Source organism: Melanerpes formicivorus, unplaced genomic scaffold (genome assembly GCF_026170545.1).
Source record: "Melanerpes formicivorus ecotype bairdi unplaced genomic scaffold, bMelFor1.0.p_v2 SCAF_99, whole genome shotgun sequence".
NCBI lineage: Eukaryota > Metazoa > Chordata > Aves > Piciformes > Picidae > Melanerpes > Melanerpes formicivorus.
Genome location: NW_027142451.1, coordinates 2,008,763 through 2,030,604, shown reverse-complemented (window position 1 = coordinate 2,030,604; position 21,842 = coordinate 2,008,763). Strand labels below are relative to the sequence as shown.

General features: G+C 47.1%; 1 protein-coding gene across 2 annotated transcripts in view; it reads left to right on the top strand.

Annotated features, from left to right (window-relative positions):
* Window positions 1–15,745, top strand: part of ABCD3 (ATP binding cassette subfamily D member 3) — a 51,767-nt gene extending 36,022 nt beyond the window's left edge. For both annotated transcript variants that reach the window (XM_068166278.1, XM_068166277.1), the window contains exons 10-23: window positions 814–883; window positions 1,333–1,402; window positions 1,531–1,628; window positions 1,716–1,807; window positions 3,332–3,420; window positions 3,514–3,586; window positions 5,047–5,110; window positions 5,944–6,021; window positions 6,113–6,178; window positions 6,282–6,371; window positions 7,277–7,396; window positions 8,203–8,307; window positions 9,954–10,010; window positions 12,700–15,745. In XM_068166278.1, coding sequence (XP_068022379.1) covers window positions 814–883; window positions 1,333–1,402; window positions 1,531–1,628; window positions 1,716–1,807; window positions 3,332–3,420; window positions 3,514–3,586; window positions 5,047–5,110; window positions 5,944–6,021; window positions 6,113–6,178; window positions 6,282–6,371; window positions 7,277–7,396; window positions 8,203–8,307; window positions 9,954–10,010; window positions 12,700–12,777 — 1,150 coding nt within the window. In that variant the 3' untranslated portion in view covers window positions 12,778–15,745. The remainder of the gene's footprint in view (window positions 1–813; window positions 884–1,332; window positions 1,403–1,530; window positions 1,629–1,715; window positions 1,808–3,331; window positions 3,421–3,513; window positions 3,587–5,046; window positions 5,111–5,943; window positions 6,022–6,112; window positions 6,179–6,281; window positions 6,372–7,276; window positions 7,397–8,202; window positions 8,308–9,953; window positions 10,011–12,699) is intronic.
* The last annotated feature ends 6,097 nt before the right edge of the window (window positions 15,746–21,842 follow it).

Here is a 21,842-nt window from a genome sequence, read left to right as displayed (position 1 = left end):
CCTTTGGATGCCATCCCTGCCCTCCAGTGAGTCCAGCACACTGCACAGCTTGGTGTCATCAGCAAACGTGCTGAGGGTGCACTCAGTGCCGTTGTGTGCGTTGCTGACAAAGATCTTGAACAGCACCACTGTGGAAAATAACAAACTCTTATTTCATTCAGTAACTGAAAGAGCTGTACACTGCACTGGTTAGGCCACACCTTTGAGTCCTGTGTCCAGTGCTGGGCCCCTCAGTTTAGGAAGGAGGCTGACTTGCTGGAAGGTGTCCAGAGAAGAGCAACAAAACTGAGGAGGGGCTTGGAACACAGCCCTATGAGGAGAGGCTGAGGGAGCTGGGGTTGCTTAGCCTGGAGAGGAGGAGGCTCAGGGGAGACCTTCTTGCTCTCTACAACAACCTGAAGGGAGGTTGTAGACAGGCAGAGGTTGGTCTCTTCTCTCAGGCAACCAGCACCAGGACAAGAGGGCACAGTCTCAGGCTGCACCAGGGGAGGTTTAGGCTGGAGGTTAGGAAGAAGTTCTACACAGAGAGAGTGATTGCCCATTGGAATGGGCTGCCTGGGGAGGTGGTGGAGTCCCCATCCCTGGAGGTGTTCAGGAAGAGACTTGATGGGGTGCTTGGTGCCATGGGTTAGTTGTTTAGGTGGTGTTGGTTGATGGGTTGGACTCGATGATCTTGAAGGTCTCTTCCAACCTGGTTTATTCTATTCTGTGTTCCTGTGGCTCATGGCTGACTCTTTCAGTGGCAAAATGAAGTGGGATTGTCTGTCCTTTGGTTATGTTTTGCCTTTCTTTCTTTTTTTTTTTTCTTTTTAGTGAAGAAATTGCTTTTTACAATGGAAACTTGAGGGAAAAGCAGACTATTCACAAAACCTTCCATAAACTGGTAAGACAGCTTTTAAAACACTGTAAGGAAAACCTGGATCCCATCGTGGTGGCTCTTGACATCTATCAATATTAGGCTGAATTGGATTTTATGCTGATACAGCCATTAAACATAAATTAGTAAGCTTTCAGCAAAATACAGGCTTCTAATAGGATGGTTTTTTTCCTCTTGCCATTTCTTTCTCCTCTTCTTCTGCCATTTCTTCTCCTCTTTTCAACCACCACAACTATTGTCCTCTCGCTGCTTAGTTTCAAGCATAGGCTGCTTTGAATCTCGAGTGCAAGTCTTTGCCAGCAGGGACATGGGTGTGTAGTGCTTGTCTCAGTCACAGGTGTGTTGAGCTAGCTGTGCCTTACTGAAAAATAACTGTTTGGAAGAAATGTCTGTAAAATAATAAAAGCTGGTACAACAGGCACCAAGGCAGTCTGACCTTTCTTCTTCTTCTCCAGGTGGAACACTTGCACAACTTCATCCTGTTCCGATTCTCTATGGGTTTCACGGATACTATTATTGCCAAATGTAAGTGTGTGTCTAGAGCTGGTGGCTTGTTGTTCATAACAAAGTGGCATTCTCTTTACATGAGAATCATCTTTTTTTCCTTATTCCTTCAGTTAGTGCTGAGCTTAACATTTGCTCTTAACCTGCAGACTTTGCCACTGTGGTCGGTTACCTGGTGGTTAGTCGACCGTTTCTGAACCTGGATGATCCTCGTCATCAGAACAGCACTCATGCAGAAATTATGGAGGTAAGTGCAGCAGAACTAAAACACTGGGGTTTCATTTTTTGTTTTGGTCTACATAAATAAAAGCAAATGAACTTTGTTCTGCTCTAGGATTACTATCAAAGTGGGAGAATGCTACTGAGAATGTCTCAAGCTCTGGGCAGGATAGTCCTAGCTGGCCGCGAGATGACAAGATTGGCTGGGTAAGCTCAATAGTAGCTGGTGTGAAATAATCCTCCTTAAAGTTAGGTGGTTGCCATTTCTCATCTCATTATAAGGAGCTGACTTGAGAATCAGAATGAGCTTCTGCACCCTAAACATTAAAAGCATTTGGTGCTGAGAGCATCTGAAGTCGTGCTCATTATGTCTGCTTGCACTCTCCTGTCTGGCTAGTAGCAGTGTGCAGGTTGGTTGTGTAGTTGAAAGGCCATGGTTAAATGCTCATAAATCAATCACATGTTTATTAGTTACCAAACTCACTTTAAGAAGATTTACTGACTGTTTGCCTGTTAGAGGAAAAGATTCTTGTAAGTATTGTGAGTATTGGGAAAGATCAGCACAACTGAGTGGTGGTGAATGGTGCTGCATCCAGCTGGCATCCAGGCACCAGTGGTGTGCCCCAAGGATCAGTGCTGGGCCCTGTGCTCTTTAACATCTTTATTGATGATCTGGAGGAGGGCATTGAGTCCAGCATCAGTAAATTTGCTGACGACACCAAGCTGGGGGCAGGAGTTGATCTGCTGGAGGGTAGAGAGGCTCTGCAGAGGGACCTCGACAGGCTGGACAGATGGGCAGAATCCAAGGGCATGAGATTGAACACATCCAAGTGCCAGGTTCTGCACATTGGCCACAGCAACCCCAGCCAGTGCTACAGGCTGGGGTCAGAGTGGCTGGAGAGCAGCCAGGCAGAGAGGGACCTGGGGGTACTGGTCGATGGTAGACTGAACATGAGCCTGCAGTGTGCCCAGGCAGCCAAGAAGGCCAATGGCATCCTGGCCTGCATCAAGAACAGTGTGGCCAGCAGGAGCAGGGAGGTCATTCTGCCCCTGTACTCAGCACTGGTTAGGCCACACCTTGAGTCCTGTGTCCAGTTCTGTGCCCCTCAGTTTAAGAAGGACATTGAGAGACTTGAACATGTCCAGAGAAGGGCAACAAGGCTGGGGAGGGGTTTGGAGCACAGCCCTGTGAGGAGAGGCTGAGGGAGCTGGGGTTACTTAGCCTGGAGAAGAGGAGGCTCAGGGCAGACCTTCTTGCTCTCTGCAACTACCTGAAAGGAGACTGCAGCCAGGTGGGGGTTGGTCACTTCTCCCAGGCAACCAGCACCAGAACAAGAGGACACAGTCTCAAGCTGCACCAGGGGAGGTTCAGACTGGATGTTAGGAGAAAGTTCTTCACAGAGAGAGTGACTGCCCATTGGAATGGGCTGCCTGGGGTGGTGGTGGAGTCACCATCACTGGAGGTGTTTAGGAGGAGACTTGATGGGGTGCTTGATGCCATGGTTATTTGATGAGGTGGTGTTGGTTGATGGGTTGGATGTGATGATCTTGAAGGTCTCTTCCAGCCTGGTCTATTCTGCTCTGTTCTAACTCTAATATGTAACTGTTCTGGTTCTGTGTAAGGCTGGTTTTTTGGCACCTTAGCAGGCTGCTCAGCAGAGCTTCTTTTGGATTTCTAAGACTTCTGAAGATTACCTACAGCTTACTGTTTTTTTTTGGCTCTGTTTTCAGTTTCACAGCTCGCATTACAGAGCTGATGCAGGTTCTGAAGGACTTGAACAGCGGCCAATACCAGCGTACCATGGTGTCGCAGGAGAAAGGTCGGTGTGGCACCACCTGCAGGGTGGGCTTCTCTCTCTGCTGCTCCACTCTCTAATCTGTTTTGGTTTTTTTTTTTCCCTTCTTAATTTAAGATGCAGATAAAAAGCAAGTTTTGCCTTTGGTACCTGGATCTGGAGAAATTATCCACACTGATAACCTCATCAAGTATGTTTACACAGTGTCCACAGCTTCAGTTGTGTGGTGTTGAAGTCTCCTCCACCGCTGTTGGTGGAGGCTTTAATCCCCCTGCTTGCAGCCTGCAATTCCTGCCTACTGTAGGTTATGTACAAATAATGCCACTTCACTCCCACTCCACATTTCTGCTCTGGAAGTCACTGTCCTTTCATGTTAACAGAAGTCATAATATGCTGTCTGCACTTAGCCTTTTTAATCACATTTCCTCTGTCTGTTGGAATATGATTTCACAGACCTTTTTGTTAACCTCTTACCAAATTTCTTCTTAGAAAGATGTGGGTTATAGATTTTATTCCATAGTACAGGTCAGGTGTAAAAACCAGGGACAGGTACTCACTTTCCAAATACTTACTCCTATTGCTGTATGATGGGAGAGTTCCTCAGATGTTAGGCCGCACCTTGAGTCCTGTGTCCAGTTCTGGGCCCCTCAGCTTAGGAAGGAGGTTGACTTGTGGAACGAGTCCAGAGAAAGGCAACAAAGCTGGGGAGGGCTTTGGAGCACAGCCCTGTGAGGAGAGGCTGAGGGAGCTGGGGTTGCTTAGCCTGGAGAAGAGGAGGCTCAGGGGTGACCTTCTTGCTCTCTACAACTCCCTGAAGGGAGGTTGTAGACAGGCAGAGGTTGGTCTCTTCTCCCAGGCAGCCAGCACCAGAACAAGAGGACACAGTCTCAGGCTGCACCAGGGGAGGTTCAGGTTGGATATTAGGAAGAAGTTCTATACAGAGAGAGTGATTGCCCATTGGAATGGGCTGCCTGGGGAGGTGGTGGAGTCCCCATCCCTGGAGGTGTTCAGGAGGAGACTTGATGGGGTGCTTGGTGCCATGGGTTAGTTGTTTAGGTGGTGTTGGATTGGTTGATGGGTTGGATGCGATGATTTTGAAGGTCTCTTCCAACCTGGTTTATTCTATTCTATTCTACTCAGGCAGCAATCAGTTCCTCAGTTCTTTGTGCTCTTGAGGACTTAGTAGTAAAGGCATAAAGTCAAGTCAGCAGAGATTAGGCTCAATCCAGTCCATGGAGAAGGCAGACATTGGAGGGGAAAAGTAAGGGTAGGCATAAGAGGAAAAGGAGCCAGGAAAAGGCAGGGGGCGGGTGTGCAAAGAACTCATTAGTTGTGTGCCCTAGAACTAATGGAATACACTGCCACTAACAGATTTAAAATGAGGTGGAGGTTAATATCCACAAGATGTTCTGGAGACAAATATAGGAAGGTAAAAAATTAATCTCTAGATCTTTAAGTGCCAAGGTATCACTTTTGGTTCAGGAGTTCCCTTAACTGTTAATAGCTGGAAATGGAGGCGCTGTACTGACTGAAGTGCTGCTGAAGCCTTGCCCTGCCCCTAAACTCTCAGAGCCAGCCTGCAGTAGTAGCCACTTGTAGGCAAATGCTCTCTTTGAAATGCATTTGATTTTAACGTTGCAATACAAACAGGTTTGATCACGTTCCACTGGTGACACCTAACGGAGATGTTTTGATTCAAGACCTTAACTTTGAGGTAAGCTGGGCTGGTTGCTTTCCATTTCATAGCATTGATAGGAAATTCTGAAGTGATGATTTCTGAGTTAGCAAACAATAGGCAAGGAAAAACAGGGAGGTGCTTATATGGTGTGCTTTCATCTGAACAAAGTGAAGTTAGCAGCATCACAGTTCTGTAAAGAGAAATTTGCCATCTGTGCAAAGCATGGTCTGGAATGGTGTCTAGTATCAGTTACTTAGACTAGATATTAGGAAGAAACTCATGATGGTTAGGATGGTGAGACACTGGAATCCCCCTGCCTCCTTGAGGTATTCAAGGGCTGGCTGGCTGAGACAGCCTGGGCTAGTAGAAGGTGTCCCCGCCTGTGGCAGGAGGATTTGAACTAGATGATCTTTAAGGTCCCTTTCAACCTAAGCCCTTCTGTGAATCTGGGAACCTCAATGTCGGTGTGAAAAAGAGGAAATGAAAGGCAGTGAGCTATTTGCCAAGAACCATTTGCACTGTAGGAAGCACATTTTCTTCCAACTGCCATTTGTGCTAAACTCATTTTGGGGGAAAAAATATCTCAAGTATTGGTGGAAATTATTCATTGTAATGTCAGAAAGTACTGCATACAAGTCTGTGAGGATAGAAGTCTCTGAGGATTCAGGTGTTCAAGAGGGGATTGGACGTGGCACTCGGTGCCATGGTCTAGTCATGAGGTCCGTAGTGACAGGTTGGACTCGATGATCTTTGAGGTCTCTTCCAGCTTTGGTGATTCTGTGTGTGATACCAGCTTGCCCTGTTGTTTGCAGAAGCTTCCAGCCATGCTTTCTTACTGCCCTTTCCATGTTTTGGCTCTGCGTGTCTAGGTTCGCTCTGGTGCAAACGTTCTGATCTGTGGGCCGAATGGCTGCGGCAAGAGCTCACTGTTCCGTGTTCTTGGAGAGGTAAAGCAACTTCTCTGACTAAACAGTGGAGGACCCAAAGTGCTGTTGTAATTGGGCTCTCGGTCACGCTTCAACCTTTTTCTTGTTGCAGTTGTGGCCTTTGTTTGGTGGGCGTTTAACAAAGCCTGTAAGAGGAAAGTTGTTCTACGTTCCCCAGGTGAGGCAGAGTGCTTGGAATTGACAATAGTGATCTCTCTCTTCTTGTTTTGGCCCTGTTTAGAAACATTTGACATACCTTTTTGTTTTTAACTGTGTCTCAGAGACCATACATGACTCTTGGAACACTCAGAGATCAAGTTATATATCCAGATACTTTAGAAGATCAGAGGAAGAAAGGTATTTCTGACCAGGTAATGATAATGAGTTCGTTAACCCTTTGTCTTGCTGAACATGAGCCTGCAGTGTGCCCAGGCAGCCAGGAGGGCCAATGGCATCCTGGCCTGCATCAGGAACAGTGTGGCCAGCAGGAGCAGGGAGGTCATTCTGCCCCTGTACACTGCACTGGTTAGGCCGCACCTCAAGTACTGTGTCCAGTTCTGGGGCCCTCAGTTTAGGAAGGAGGTTGACTTGCTGGAAGGTGTCCAGAGAAGGGCAATGAAGTTGGTGAGGGGTTTGGAACACAGCCCTGTGAGGAGAGGCTGAGGGAGCTGGGGTTGCTTATCCTGGAGAAGAGGAGACTCAGGGGCAACCTTCTTGCTCTCTACAACTCCCTGAAGGGAGGTTGTAGACAGGTGGGGATTGGTCTCTTCTCCCAGGCAACCAGCACCAGAACAAGAGGACACAGTCTCAGGCTGCACCAGGGGAGGTTTAGGCTGGAGGTGAGGAGGAAGTTTTACATGGAGAGAGTGACTGCCCATTGGAATGGGCTGCCTGGGGAGGTGGTGGAGTCACCATTGCTGGAGGTATTCAGGAGGAGACTTGATGGGGTGCTTGGTGCCATGGTTGAGTTGGTTGGGTGGTGTTGGATGATAGGTTGGACACGATGATCTTGAAGGTCTCTTCCAACCTGGTTTGTTCTGTTCTGTTCTGTTCTGTTCTATTCTATTCTATTCTATTCCATCCTATTCTATTCTATTCTAGCAATGTTTCAGGTTCAAGACTGCTGAGACTGCCACGGAAACACTGCATTTGGTTTGCTGTTAGTGTTTATCCGAGTCCATAGTACACTAGGGTAGTAGTATAACCCTTGGTAACTCTTTTCAGTTGTTTCTTTGCTAAGTGTGCTTAAGCTCTGTCATTCCTGTTTCATTAAAAGGTGCTGAAGGACTACTTGGATAACGTCCAGCTGGGTCACATCTTGGAGCGTGAAGGAGGCTGGGACAGTGTTCAGGACTGGATGGATGTCCTCAGCGGGGGAGAAAAGCAGAGAATGGCAGTATGTCTCAAAAGCTTATCCCTCACAGAGACAGGGCAGAAATTGAAAATGTAATCTGAACTGTAAGCTGCTTTGCTTTCCTAAGTACTGATGCTTAGAAGAAACTCCAGAACTGTGAGGGACCTGCATACTGAGAAAGCCACCTAAAATAGTCTCTGTTGTACTCAAAATAGTATCACAGTATCAGTCAGGGTTGGAAGGGACCACAAGGATAATCTAGGTCCAGCCCCCCTGCCATGGGCAGGGACACCCCACACTAGATCAGCCTGGCCAGAGCCTCGTCCATTCTGGGCTTAAACACCTCCAGGGACGGGGCCTCAACCACCTCCCTGCACAACCCATTCCAGGGCTTCACCACTCTCATGGGGAAGAGCTTCCTCCTCACCTCCAGCCTGAATCTCCCCACCTCCAGCTTCATTCCATTCCCCCTAGTCCTATCTCTACCTGAGATCCTGAGCAGTCCCTCCCCAGCCTTCTTGTAGGCCCCCTTCAGATCCTGGAAGGCCACAATGAGGTCACCTGGGAGCCTTCTCTTCTCCAGACTGAAATCTAATAGGAAACATTGAGGTTTTGTCTCGCCTTACACGGAGATTGTACAAACATGTCCTGAGGAAGCTGTTGCTAAAAACCCCATCAATGAAAGCTGATGCCCTGCTCTCAGCTCCTCAGGCTTCACTGAGGGCTAAGCTAACAGAAACTGTCACCCTGCAGCACGTTTTGTGACGCTGATTCTCAGCTCAATGTCTAACCGCGCGCGTGAGCGGCTGCCGTTCTGTGTCTCCAGCAGCTCTCTGTTTGCCTTCTAGATGGCCAGGTTGTTCTACCACAAGCCCCAGTTCGCGATTCTTGACGAGTGCACCAGCGCTGTCAGCGTCGACGTGGAAGGCTACATTTACAGCCACTGCCGAAAGGTGAGCTCTCTTTCCTAGAATTGGATCTCTGTCTCTTAAGAAGAGGGCACCCTCTGTCGTTTTATGCCCTCTGCAGATGACAGTGGCAGCAAAAAGCTTAGAAGGGACGCTAGAATTCAGTAATTGTTTTGCAGTCTTTGGATCGTTTAGGTGTCCCTATGGCCTCTGTGTATCAGAGAACTCTTAGTAACTGCTAAGTAGCCTTGTTTTGCCAGATGAACTCTTAGAAGATCAGATCAGTGGCTGAGGGAGCTGGGGTTGCTTAGCACGGAAAGAAGGAGACTCAGGGGTGACCTTATTGCTCTCTACAACTACCTGAAGGGAGGTTGTAGACAGGCAGAGGTTGGTCTCTTCTCCCAGACAGCCAGTACCAGAACAAGAGGACACAGTCTCAAACTGTGCCAGGGGAGGTTTAGGCTGGAGGTTAGGAAGAAGTTCTACAGAGAGAGTGATTGGCCATTGGAATGGGCTGCCTGGGGAGGTGGTGGAGTCACCATCATTGGAGATGTTCAGGAGACTTGATGGGGTGCTTGGTGCCATGGTTTAGTTGTTTAGGTGGTGTTGGATGATAGGTTGGACTCGATGCTCTTGAAGGTCTCTTCCAACCTGGTCTGGTCTGGTCTATTCTATTCTATTCTATTTGAGATAATTGGATCTCTACTTAAAGTTTCATCATCTGAGGTGGGCGAAGCAACAGGTTGGAAATCAACACTTGTGTCTGGTTTGTGCCGTGAAGAGCCAAAGGCTCTTCCCTCTTGCACTCACACTGCAGATTCTCCCTAGTGGCCATGGGAAATGTCAGTAAGTTTCAAGTTGACACCCTTAGCCTGGGAAAGAGTGGGCTTGAAAGGACATTATTGAGGGGCAGCATTCTCAGAATGGTAATGAGGCCAAGCTGTGCACCCACTGAAATAGTGAGTGGAGCCTTTGGCGGCGGTAAACTGACACTAGATGTGGTCTCTGTGGAAAAGTGGCTACTATGTCTTGAAATAACTTTGGGAAATGGCCAGGGCATCCATATTGATTGTTGTGCATATACCTGTTGTTCTGTGAACTGGACATGTTCATTTGTATGTTTGCTTTAGAGTTACTGTTGCCAAGTGGGTAACGTGTGTTACTGGAAAGTAGAGTGCCTGGTTCAGCTGTCTCTGTGGACAGGAGAAAAACATTACCTTGTTTTATCTTCAGAGCCATTTTGTCTTTTAATTGGTGCTGCCATTAAGGATGCATAGTTAACTGAGTTGCAAGGAGACAAAGAAAGTTTATTCACCTTCAGCTGTTGTCCCCTTCAGTTTATAATTCATTAATAGCTTTTGCAGTTTTGTATTTAGCTGTTAAAGTAGACTGATGTTCATCACCAGGTTTGTTACTTTGCCTGCTTCCTGCCTTGCCTCCTTTGCACAGTTCCTTTTGCATTTTGCCAAATCATGAGAAGCAAAAGAATGGTGAAACTGATTAGAAAGGATAAATCCATCCTGCTTTTATGTACTGCAGTCTTGCATTAAGCCTGCATATGTACACTGTTAATAACAGAGTCTGGAAGGTTGTGTTCCTGAACTGAAGTTTTTCAGATGCTGTTGTGCTGGAAAAGGAAGCACCTAACCCATGAGAAAAAATAACTTCTTGTACTCATTTTCTTCATGCAGGTTGGCATCACTCTCTTCACTGTCTCCCACAGAAAGTCGCTCTGGAAGCATCATGATGTACGTAGCCAATGCTTTTTACTAGGGATACCTGTAGGTGGTCACTGTCCCTCACAGCAAACTGCTGGCTAAGCTGTCAGCTCGTGGCTTGGACCATAAGACTCTGTGCTGGGTTAGGAACTGGCTGGAGGCTGAGCCCAGAGAGTGGTGGTGAATGGTGCCACAGCCAGCTGGTGGCCAGACACCAGTGGTGTGCCCCAGGGATCAGTGCTGGGCCCCATGCTCTTTAACATCATCACTGATGATCTGGATGAGGGCATTGAGTCAGTCAGATGACACCACGTTAGGAGCAGATGTTGGTCAGTTAGAGGGCAGAAGGGCTCTGCAGAGGGACCTTGACCGACTGGACAGATGGGCAGAGTCCAATGGGATGGCATTCAACAAGTCCAAGTGCCGAGTGCTGCACTTTCGCCACAACAACCCCATGCAGAGCTACAGGCTGGGGTCAGAGTGGCTGAGAACTGCCAAACAGAGAAGGACCTGGGGGTGCTGATTGACAGCCACCCAAACATGAGCCAGCAGTGTGCCCAGGTGGCCAAGAAGGCAAATGGCATCCTGGCCTGCATTAGGAATAGTGTGGCCAGCAGGAGCAGGGAAGTCATTGTGCCCCTGTACTCTACATTGCTTAGGCCACACCTTGAGTCCTGTGTCCAGTTCTGGGCCCCTCAGCTTAAGAAGGACATTGAGAGACTTGAAGGTGTCCAGAGAAGGGCAACAAGGCTGGGGAGAGGCCTTGAGCACAGCCCTGTGAGGAGAGGCTGAGGGAGCTGGGGTTGTTTAACCTGGAGAAGAGGAGACTCAGGAGTCATCTCATTGCCCTCCACAACTACCTGAAACATGGTTGTAGCCAGGAAGGGTTTGGTCTCTTCTCCCAGGCAACCAGCACCAGAACAAGAGGACACAGTCTCAAGCTGTGCCAGGGGAGGTTTAGGCTGGAGGTGAGGAGAAAGTTCTTCACTGAGAGAGCTGTTGGTCATTGGAATGTGCTGCCCAGGGAGGTGGTGGAGTCACCATCCCTGGAGATGTTCAAGAGGAGACTGGATGTGGCAGTTGGTGCCATGGTCTAGTCATGAGGTCTGTGGTGACAGATTGGACTCAATGATCTTTGAGGTCTCTTCCAACCTTAGTGATACTGTGAGACTGGTAGGGGGTTTGTTGTTTGACTTTCTGTCAAATGGACCTTCTGAGTCAAGGTATTCTCCTCCTGGTAGGTCATGTTCTGTTGGTTTTCTGGGGTGCTGTGGGTTTTGGTTTGGGTTATTTTTCTTAGCTTTTTGTTCTTAAATCATAACCTAGTTGCACTATCTAAAATATTCTTATGCTTCTAGTTATGAAGGGACAAGGAACCAGGAATCCTTAAATGGATCTGCAAAAGTAGCTTCAGAAATATGAAAGGCTGCTCACTAGATATCCAAGGGGTCTTTCTTAGCCCCCCAAAACCCCCCTGTGAACCAGAATCCAGTAAGCAGGTATCTTGAAAGCAAAATCTCTGTCCTGATACAGCTATACATTAAACCCCTTTCTCTCTAGTACATGCAGTTCCCTTCTCCCAACGGAAGGTTTTACTGCTGCTCTTACCCTTTATGCAGAAAGGTCACACACATGGGAACAATACTGATTACTTAATATGCAGAGATGAATGTGTAGCATAAGTTAATTGTCACAGACCCAAGATGGCAGAGTTAGGGGTGCCCATTGGTGCACTGATGGATGATAAAACAGAAACAAAACAAAGCCATGCCAGCAGCCAGTGCAACCTTAGACTCAATGAGGTTGGAAAAGACCTCAAAGATCAAGTCCAACCTGTCACCCAACACCTCATGACTACTAAACTGTGGCTTCAAGTGCCACATCCAATCCCTTTTTGAACACCTCCAGGGATGGTGACTCCACCACCTCCCTAGGCAGCACATCCCAAGGGCCAATTGCTCTTTCTGGGAAGAACTTTCTCCTCACCTCCAGCCTAAACTTTCCCTGGCACAGCTTGAGACTGTGTCCTCTTGTTCTGGTGCTGGTTGCCTGGGAGAAGAGACCAACCCCCTCCTGGCTACAACCTCCCTTCAGGGAGTTGTAGAGAGCAATGAGGTCTCCCCTGAGCCTCCTCTTCTCCAGGCTAAGCAACCCCAGCTCCCTCAGCCTCTCCTCACAGGGCTGTGCTCAAGCCTCATTGCTCTTCTCTGGACACCTTCAAGTGTCTCGATGTCCTTCTTAAACTGAGAGGCCCAGAACTGGACACAGGACTCAAGGTGTGGCCTAACCATTGCTGAGCACAGGGCACAGTGACTTCCCTGCTCCTGTTGGCCACACTATGTCTGATGCAGGCCAGGATGCCATTGGCCTTCTTAGCTACCTGGGCACACTGCTAAAGATTTTAAAACCCCACAACTGAAAAGCTTTATAACCCTGTTACAGCTCAGTGTATCAAGCACAGCAGTTACCAGCTGCACTTTCCTTTCAAGTAGCAGCTTCTAATTTGATTTTACTGGGAATTTGTTAGTGAGCATTCCCCCATCTCACCTTCACAGAGTTTTAAACAAATCTGATAAAAGAGGAACTGGGAGAAACTTTTTTCCCTGGCCCAGCTGAGTTTAAGGTTTTGCATTAAAACAGCTTTGGAATGGTATGTGTTTAGGCACTTGGAGAGCTGGTGGTTTTGAGGTGGTCAACACCAGACATTCTTTTATTTCAGTATTACTTGCAAATGGATGGCAGAGGAAACTACGAGTTCAAGAAAATAACTGAAGACACAGTGGAATTTGGATCTTGAAGTCAGGAGCTGCACTGCTACCGAGACTGCTGGTGACAGGAAGCGTGTAGAAGGCAGACACCATACAGTAAAACTACTCAGCTTGTTCTTTAAACAAACTAACTAGGGTAACTCAGAACAAGCTGTTAAGCATTTACTATTATGTAGGATATTGCTAATTGTGTATATGTTGGTTTAATTATTGATATGTACTAAGAATGTCCTTATTCTTGTGGTTTAAAAACCTGCCTAAATTAAATTGGGCTTAAATCGGTGTAACCTGATTCATCCTGGGATGCAAACCATTTGAAATCAGCTGATTTGACTTTTGTAGACCTCCCTTCCCTTCAGTGAAAAGCCCTTTTAAAATTAGGGTTGCTACCTCTCTTGCTCCTGCAAAGCTGTCTTGGAGTTTTGCTCTCTTCTATGCACATTTCTGAGTTCTCTCACACGGTGCAGGACATTCTCCCATTTTCAGATCTGTGCCCTGTCAAACGAGAAAGAGCCTTTTCCTTGTCTAAGCCTTGTCCTGTAGCCCATACACCCTTGTGGATAAAGGATGGACAGGACCTAAAAGATAAAACTAACTCTTCCTGCTAAAAGAATTAAGCTTCTTATCTGGGTTTTGGATTCCCTTTAACATCTTTCAGTCCATGTAGTTTTCTCTGCTGCTCAGCAGTCCCCTTGTCTCTCCAGGTAGCAAGAGCTCCATCTGTCCCCCTACCCCAGCTGCCAGAGTTGAGAAGAAATGGAGGGAGGGAAGGACTGACTGAAAAACGTAAAGGGGAGGAAAGAAAAGCGTTCCTTACATCAAACCATCCTGTGCGTAGTCTCAGCTCTGCGGAAGTGCATGGCTCCCACAGCTAGAGGCAGGAATTGTGGGTCAAGCCATTCTTGAAGTCAGTAGGGGGTAGAATGAACTAAAAAATGTTAACCTGTGAAGCAGCACACTCTCTGCCCTCCCCCCACACGCTCAGTCCTGTAACACAGCAGTTGCTGGTTCCAAGTTGCTTCTTTTCTCCCCCTTCAAAAACTCAGATCTCCTCATGGGTTTAGCTGCCATTATCACTGTTAGCTGAAAGTGAGGATGGTATTTCCTAATGGCTCTTCTAGGCTGTAGAGAGCCTGAAATGATGCTCTCTTCCTTCACCTTTATTCTTCTATTCATCATGAGGTTTCTTGATTTCTGATAGAAGTTACTTGCCAGTGATTCTCACTGTTGTTTACGGATCTCTAATCCCTGCTGGTTTTCTTGTTCTGGCTGCCAAATCTTGAGGAAACCCAACTCTTTAAATAGTTTGCTGTAACTGTTTGGGTTTTTTTCCTCCATACAAATGATTACTGTGGTTGCTGTCTCACTTTGACAAGCATAAATGCAGCCAGGTGATTTCTGTGATCAGGGAACAGGAAGGCAGAACTCAACCAAATCACTGTTTAGGCTTGAAAACACAAATCTACAATCCCTACAGTCCAGTGAAGGTCTAGCAGTTTTTCAGTGTTCCATTCAAGATATAATAGAGGAATGCACTACATGAAGGCATGCATAAGATACGCAATAAATCTGTTCTTTGTGCGTCTTTTATCAAGGGTTTGGATCAAAAGCAAACCACCTTTTTCATGGAATGGATGTGTAGTTGGATGTGCTGTTGTCTGTTAATTTTCACCCAGTTTGGTCAGTCGTCATCATTCACCAGGAAGCTGCTGCCTGTTTATGTTTTGCCTTTCATTCTGGCCCCTGTGTGTCAGTTCTCATGACTCTTTCATAGCACTCAAAGGCAAACAGCTATCTCGGTATGAAAATCTCATGGCTCCAGTACATCAGTGCATCAAGGAAAATCAAAAAAGCACAAAAGGGAATTAAGGAGCTCAGTACATGTTTGTGCTTGGGCCACAAGGAGGCAAACAGGCATCTCATGTGACAAGTCGTTTTCCCTGTTGGCTCAGATTCTCACATCAGCCCTGAGGCAACATGTAGCAGCATGCTGTGTGTGAGGCGGTAGTCCTCTTCTAAGTGGCAACCATGGCCATAGGGATGTCAGAGGTTTTTTGTGGGTTTGGCTTGGATTTTTCTTTTTTCCTTTTCTTGAAGTTCTCAGCACAATTGCAACTTCCATTGGAAGGGATGTTTTAGTAGTCTTTTAGAGAGACAAAGGAAAAATAACCTCTAAAATGAGACAGTTGCTATGGTTCTTGTGACTAGGGCAGGCTTGGCAGCAGAGTAGTGAACCTGAGATACTTTAACATGTTTTTAGCACTGACAAGCAAAGCCACATGCAGCACACCTGTATAGCACCCCAGCAGCCAGTCCAAAGGTACTTTACAATTCAGCTGGTTGGTAACAATTTTTTGCATAATCTCAGACTGAGTTTTAAAAGCTAAAACCGAAACAGAACACAAAATGCAGCTCCGTCGTCGAGGAGGAACAGGCTTGCCTTTAGATGCCATGAGTCCATTGGAGCTAAGGATGCCAGTATCTCCTTAGGGCCAGGACTTAAGAGTTTCTAACTATAGTGGAAGGAAAGAAAACTCTTCTTCTGCACTTGATTGCAAGAGGGACTTATAAGGAAGGTATGAAAAAAAAGCACAGTGATTTGGAAAGATCTTCTTTAAAGGCCTTACATGAAAGGATTATGAGACAGACTTGGCCTAATGAAATATTGTCAGAGACTCTAATGACAAGGGCCCAGGTCTCAGCTCTCTTGCAGAATTGCACTGTGGTTCTGTATTTTAGTTACTAGGTCTTTGTAGTAGCACAGGTTGGAGGTTTTAAAGTTGGGCTTCTGAGACAGAGTTCCTGATGAATATTTTCAGTCTCAGACTGTCGGTGCTTTGAAGATGGTACTGGTAATAGTCAGCTGGCTGCATTTCAGCAGTGGTGGGAAACATTCCTGTCTGTACATACTGTAAAGTGCTTTGGAGGGGGAAATGGCGCTAGATAAATGTAAGACATTAAGTGCCTCTGAAATAATAAATCTAAAGAGAAAATGAACCTGGATGTGTTCTGCTTCTTGATGGTGTGATTAGGAGAGAAAAGAGCTGTGTTGTGAAGGGGATGCTTAATACTTCATGACTAGAGCAGCATCAAGTCTGTCGCTTGCTCAGCTCCAGGCTCTCAGCTACACAGTTAATTACCGCAGCTTGGTTTGCATGACTCAGCACCAATGCACACCACCTGAATTCTTCCTGTAGAGGGAAAACATGGCCTTCTGGAGCAGCAGAACCGAAACCTTGGAGCACCAAATCCAAACCCCTGTTCAAGGATCGATCCAGCATCTTCTGAGGATGTTCAGCAGCCTTGGACCAGTATTTCTGAATGCTTACTAAAGCTCCAGGCAGCTCTCCCTTCCCTGCAAAATGCAGTCTTTCTTGTCTGGGAGGTGAGGATGCTTACTACTGGACTGGGACAAGCCACAAAGTGAACAGACCATCCCTTGTCATCTTCCATCCCAAGTGCAAAGGGTGCTTCACTGCATAATGAAGAGATTTTTCTTAAAACAACCACCAAGCAAACCAAACCAAAAGAGCAACAACAAAAACCATCAGGAAGTTGGCAGCGTAAGCTCCATCCTAGCCAGTACAGGTGGCAGGGAGGTTTCTTGTCCAGATGTGGCACAGAGTGCAGTGCACACACCTGGATGGACAGTCCAAATGCAAGATCAGTTTAGCACCATTTGGATGCGCATTGTACCACAAGAAAATTCTGGCTGTGTTACCACTTCATTAGCTCTCTGCTGCACCTGTGAGAAACACAGCAGCGCAGAAGCCACCACGACACTGACTTGGCAGGCACTGGCAACTGAAATGACTTCTGGTGCTTCTGCAGAGCAGAGAATTCAACCTTTGTGGTTCCTAGTTCGGTAAAGAAGAAATATCCTGCGGCATAGGACTGGAGAGAAAACTAATGTACTGATTCCTCCACAGGGTCCAGCTCTGCACGCTCAACTGGTAACCAGTGCATCACCTAAGCCCTTGGTGTTCTGGAGTGGTCTAGAAATGTGAAAGAAAACAAAACAAAGCAACACACCATTAAAATTGCCAATCACTGAGTCAGGTGTTGAAAATCCCTTCTTAAAAGTATAGAAAGGTTGTCATGGATACTATGAGATGTCTGTGGGAACATCCCTGATCATGACCTGAAATCCAGCTGTAAAAAATAGTAGAAGGAAAAGGTTCCTTTGATTTTATAGCAAAAAAAGAACCCCAAACCCCAACAACCCACAACTTCTACCTGTCCAAAAAAATCAGCAGTGTGCAAGTTAAAATTGCTGCATGTTCTTGGTTGTCTGAATGGGTGCTGTGCAGCTGGCTTGGGAGGAGGTTGGTTGGTTGGGTTTTCCATTCCCATGTTGTGATTCCAGGTTCTTGCTGATGCTCTGGATCTGGTCATGTTTCTATTGATGCCGTAAAGTTCATCTGGGAGAGTAGAATGGCTCTGCACAGCACAGGCTCCTGTGATGTGTTTGTTCACACGTTCTGATGAAACCGATCCTGCTGTGTGTGTTCAAACATAAGCTGAAACCGGTTTGATCTTGAAACAGGAATATAGCCAGGCTGGAAACAACTTTGGGTTCTATGCTAGAACCTTAGAAAAATGTGACCATGAAAGCTGCTCAGCCACCTTGAACTGCTGCATCTTTTTCACTCCTTGTAAGCAAAAGCAGAACCAGGTGAGAAGCAGCCCAGGACTTCACAGACAGAAGCTGTCTTAAGTGAGTGATTTGAAAAACCATGACAGATTCAAAGTTTAAATAGAAATAATGTGCCTAAACATCTGGTGAAAATCCTTGGGGACTGACTTTGGAAATTACAGCCACTTTGCCAGTAATCCTGCAATAAAGGCCACAGTGCAAGAATAATCCTCCAGCTGGCATTTCAGAAGAGGAGAACTTGGACATTCCACTTCTTTGGAATGCATCTTTCCACAAACAGGCTTGAAAAACTCACACTCTCCCTTGCACTGCTTGGAAACTTCACTTGTGGAGACTTTTGCCATGTCCCAGCCATAAAGATTCAATACAGTTGATTTTACTGGCAAAGCTCTTCACAGACCTCGATACAGACCTCTGGAGCCTCTATAGAGGCCTATGGAGCCTCTATATTGACTTTTGAAGCCTATATAGAGACTGTGGTAGTGTCTACAGAAGCCTGAGAAGCCTCTATAAAGGCCACTGTAGGATCTATATAGACCGTGGTAGCCTCTATGGAGGCCTATGGTGCCTCTATATTGACCGTGGTAGCCTCTATAGAGGCCTATGGAATCTCTGTATAGACCATGGGACCCTCTATATAGACCTTGGGAGACACTATAGTGGACTATGGAGCTGCTATTGAGCCAGTGGGAGGCTCTCTGGAGGCCTATGGAGCCCCTAGAGTGTCCAATGCAGCCCCTATAGTACTTCTGTAGAGCCCCATGGAGTGTCTGCACATCCCTATTGAGCCTCTTTAGGGCCTCTATAGAGCCTAACTCAGCCTCTATAACAACCTATGGAGCCTCTATAGAGCCTTATGAAACCTCTGTAGAGACCCTGTGGATCCTCTCTAGATGTCTATGTAGCCATGTAGAACCTACCCCACCCAACCCCGTCCTTGCCTACCCCACCCTAGCCTAGCCTAGTCCACCCAAGCCTAGCCCTTGGGAGCCTCAATAGACCCCTGTGGAGCACTAGGAGCCTCTAAAAAGCCCTATGGACCCGCTATAGAGCCCTGAGGAGCCTCTATAGATGCTATATAGAGCCCCAAACAACCTCCATGGAGCCCTAATGTGTCTCAATAGAGCACTATGAAGCCCTAGCATGCCCTGTGGTGCCTCTATAGAGCCCAATGCAGCCTCTATATAGAGCATCTATAGAGCCCACTGCAACTTCTATAGAGCCCTAAGATGCCTTAAAGTGCCCTGAGATGCCCTATGGAGCCTCTACTGAGCCTCTATATAGCCCCATGCAGCCTCTATAGAGCCCTACATAGGCTCCATAGAGGCTATAGAGAGCACAACACAGTCTATAGAATGCCCTAGGGAGACTCTATACAGCCTCTATAGAGCCTAATGCAGCCACTATAGAGCCCAATAGGGCCCTATGGAGCCTGATAGCAGCCTATGAAGCCCTACGGAGCCTCTATAGAGAGCCCAAAGCAGCCTCTCTGGTGCCCTAAGGAGCTTCCATAGAGCCTCTCTAGAGCCCAATGCAGCCTCTCTAGTGCCCTAAGGAGCCTCTAGAGAGCCTCTCTAGAGCCCAATGCAGCCTCTCTAGTGCCCTAAGGAGCTTCCATAGAGCCCTTATAGAGCCCAAAGCAGCATCTATAATATCCTATGGAGCCCCATGGAGCCTCTCTAGAGCCACTGGAGAGCCCTATTGAGCCTATATAGAGGCCTAAGGATCCTCTCTAGAGCCCAGTGGAGCCCTACAGAGCCTCTAGAGGACCACTCTAGAGCCCTAAGGAGCCACTATAGAGCCTTATGTAGTCATATGGAGCCTCTACTGTGCCCTAAAGAGCCCTACAGAACCTCTATAGATCCCTAGGGAGCCACTTTAGAGTATCTATAGAGCCATAAGGAGCCTCTCTAGAGCACTATGCAGCTCTATGGAGCACTACGAAGCTTCTATAGAACCCTAAGTAGCCCTGTAGAGCCTCTATAGTGCCTTAAGGAGCCCCTATATTGCCACATGGAGCCTCTATAGAGCCTCTATAGAGACCAATGCAGCCTCTATAGTGCCCTAAGGAGCCTCTATAAAGCCTCTATAGAGCCCAGTGCAGCCTCTATAGAGCACTGTGGAGCTCTATGGAGCTTCTATAGTACCCTATGTAGCCCTGAGGAGTCTCTATAGTGCTCTAAGGAGCCCTAAGAAGCTTCTAGAGAGCCTGTATAGAGCCTCTAGAGATACCTATGTTGCCAGATAGAGCCTACCCCACCCTAGCATAGCCCTCAGGAGCCTGTAGAGAGCCTCTGTAGAGCCCAAAGCAGCCTCTATAATGCCCTATGAAGCCTCTATGGAGCCTCTATAGAGACTCTAATGCCCTTTAGAGTCTCAATGGAGCCTCTATAGAGTCCAACGCAGCCTCTATAATACCCTATGGAGCCTCTATATAGCCCTATGGAGTACTATGGAGCTCTATAGAGCCACTATAGAGCCCTAATGAGCCTCTATAGAGTCCTCTGTATCCTCTATATTGCCCCATGGAGCCTCTATAAATCCCTAAGAATCCTCTATATAGTGCAGTGGAGCCCTATGGAGCCTGTAGAGAGCCTCTAGAGAGCCACTATAGAACCCTATGTAGCCCTAAGGAGCCCCTACAGTGCCCTAAAGAGCCCTACAGAACCTCTATAGATCCCTATGGAGCCCTCTGGAGCTTCTGTAGCATCCTATAGAGCCTCTATAGGGCCCAAAGCAGCCTCTATAGAACCATATGGATCCATATGGACACAGTCTCAGGCTGCGCCAGGGGAAGTTCAGGCTGGAGGTCAGGAGGAAGTTTTACACAGAGAGAGTGATTGCCCATTGGAATGGGCTGCCTGGGGAGGTGGTGGAGTCACCGTCACTGGAGGTGTTCAGGAGGAGACTTGACAGGGTGCTTGGTTACATGAGTTAGTTGATTAGGTGGTGTTGGATGATGGGTTGGACGCGATGATCTTGAAGGTCTCTTCCAACCTGGTCTATTCTTTCTATTCTATTCTATTCTATTCTATTCTATTCTATTCTATTCTATTCTATTCTATAGAGCCCATGGGAGCCTCTACAGAAGCCTACAGAGCCTTTGTAGAGCCCGTAGGAGCCTCTCTAGAGGCCTATGGAGCCTCTCTAGAGCCTTATGGAGACTCTAAATCCATGGGAGCCTCTATAGAGGCTTAAGGAGCCTCTATATAAACCATGGGAGCCTCTATATAGACCATGGGAGCCTCTGTTGTGGCCTATGGAACCCATATTGAGCCAATGGAAGCGTCCATAGAGACTGTGGGAGGCTCTATAGAGGCCTATGGAGCCTCTGAAGAGTCCTTGGGATTCTCTAAGGAGGCCTAAGGAACCTCTATATTGACCATTGGAGCCTCTATAGAGGCCTACGGAGCCTCTATATAGACAGTGGGAGCCTCTATAGTGGCCTACGGAGCCCATATTGAGCCAATGGGAGTGTCTATAGAGACCGTGGGAGGCTCTATAGAGGCCTATGGATGACACACTGAATTTAGGGAGTAGAACCTCAAGCAATGCTCAGCTGATAGAAGGAAATGTTTAGCTCTTGTGGGCCACAAACCCTGTGAACAAACTGCAGCTATGTATAGAGAAAAAAGCATTTAGCTGATTACCAATGGCCATTGTGACTCAGGGAAGCCACTCAACCAGCTGAGAATAAGAGCTGGTAAACATTGCAAGAGAGTCTTTTGTCTTCTCTCTGAACTTAGATAAGAGATGCTTGATCGTTTGCCTTTTGTCTAACACCTCTCTGGGCCTTGCCCGGCGATGTGTGTTCCCTGGCATTTTCTTGGCAGCCAATCATGAGTCTGTAACTGTCGCACGGACACATCTAATTGCCAGTCACGGGTTGCTTTTGATTATGTTACCCTATATAAAGAAAAGACTTTGTACAATAAAGTAGACACTTTGCTTGCATCAAGCTTTGTCTCCATCTCTCAATTGCGGTATATGGAGCCTCTGAAGAGCCTGTGGGAGTATATGGACATCTATGGAACCTCTATATTGACCGTTGGAGCCTCCATGTAGACCATGGTTGCCAATATAGAGGCTTATACAGCCTCTAGAGAGGCTGATGGAGCCACTAGAGAGACCGTGGTTGCCTCTATAGAGGTCTAAGAAGCCTCTGTAGAGCCCTTGAGAGTCTCTAAGGAGGCCTAAGGAACTTCTAAATTGATCTTTGCAGGATGTATAGATGTCTATGCAGACTCTATACTGGGAGCCTCCACAGAGGCCTATGGAGCCTCTAAAGAAGCCTGTGGCGCCTCTGAAGATCCCGTGGGAGCTTCCATTGAGGCGTATGGAACTTCTATATTGACCATTGGAGCCTCTCTAGAGGCCAATGAAGCCTCTATATAGACAATGGGAGCCTCTATTGAAGTCTATGAAGCCTCCATATTG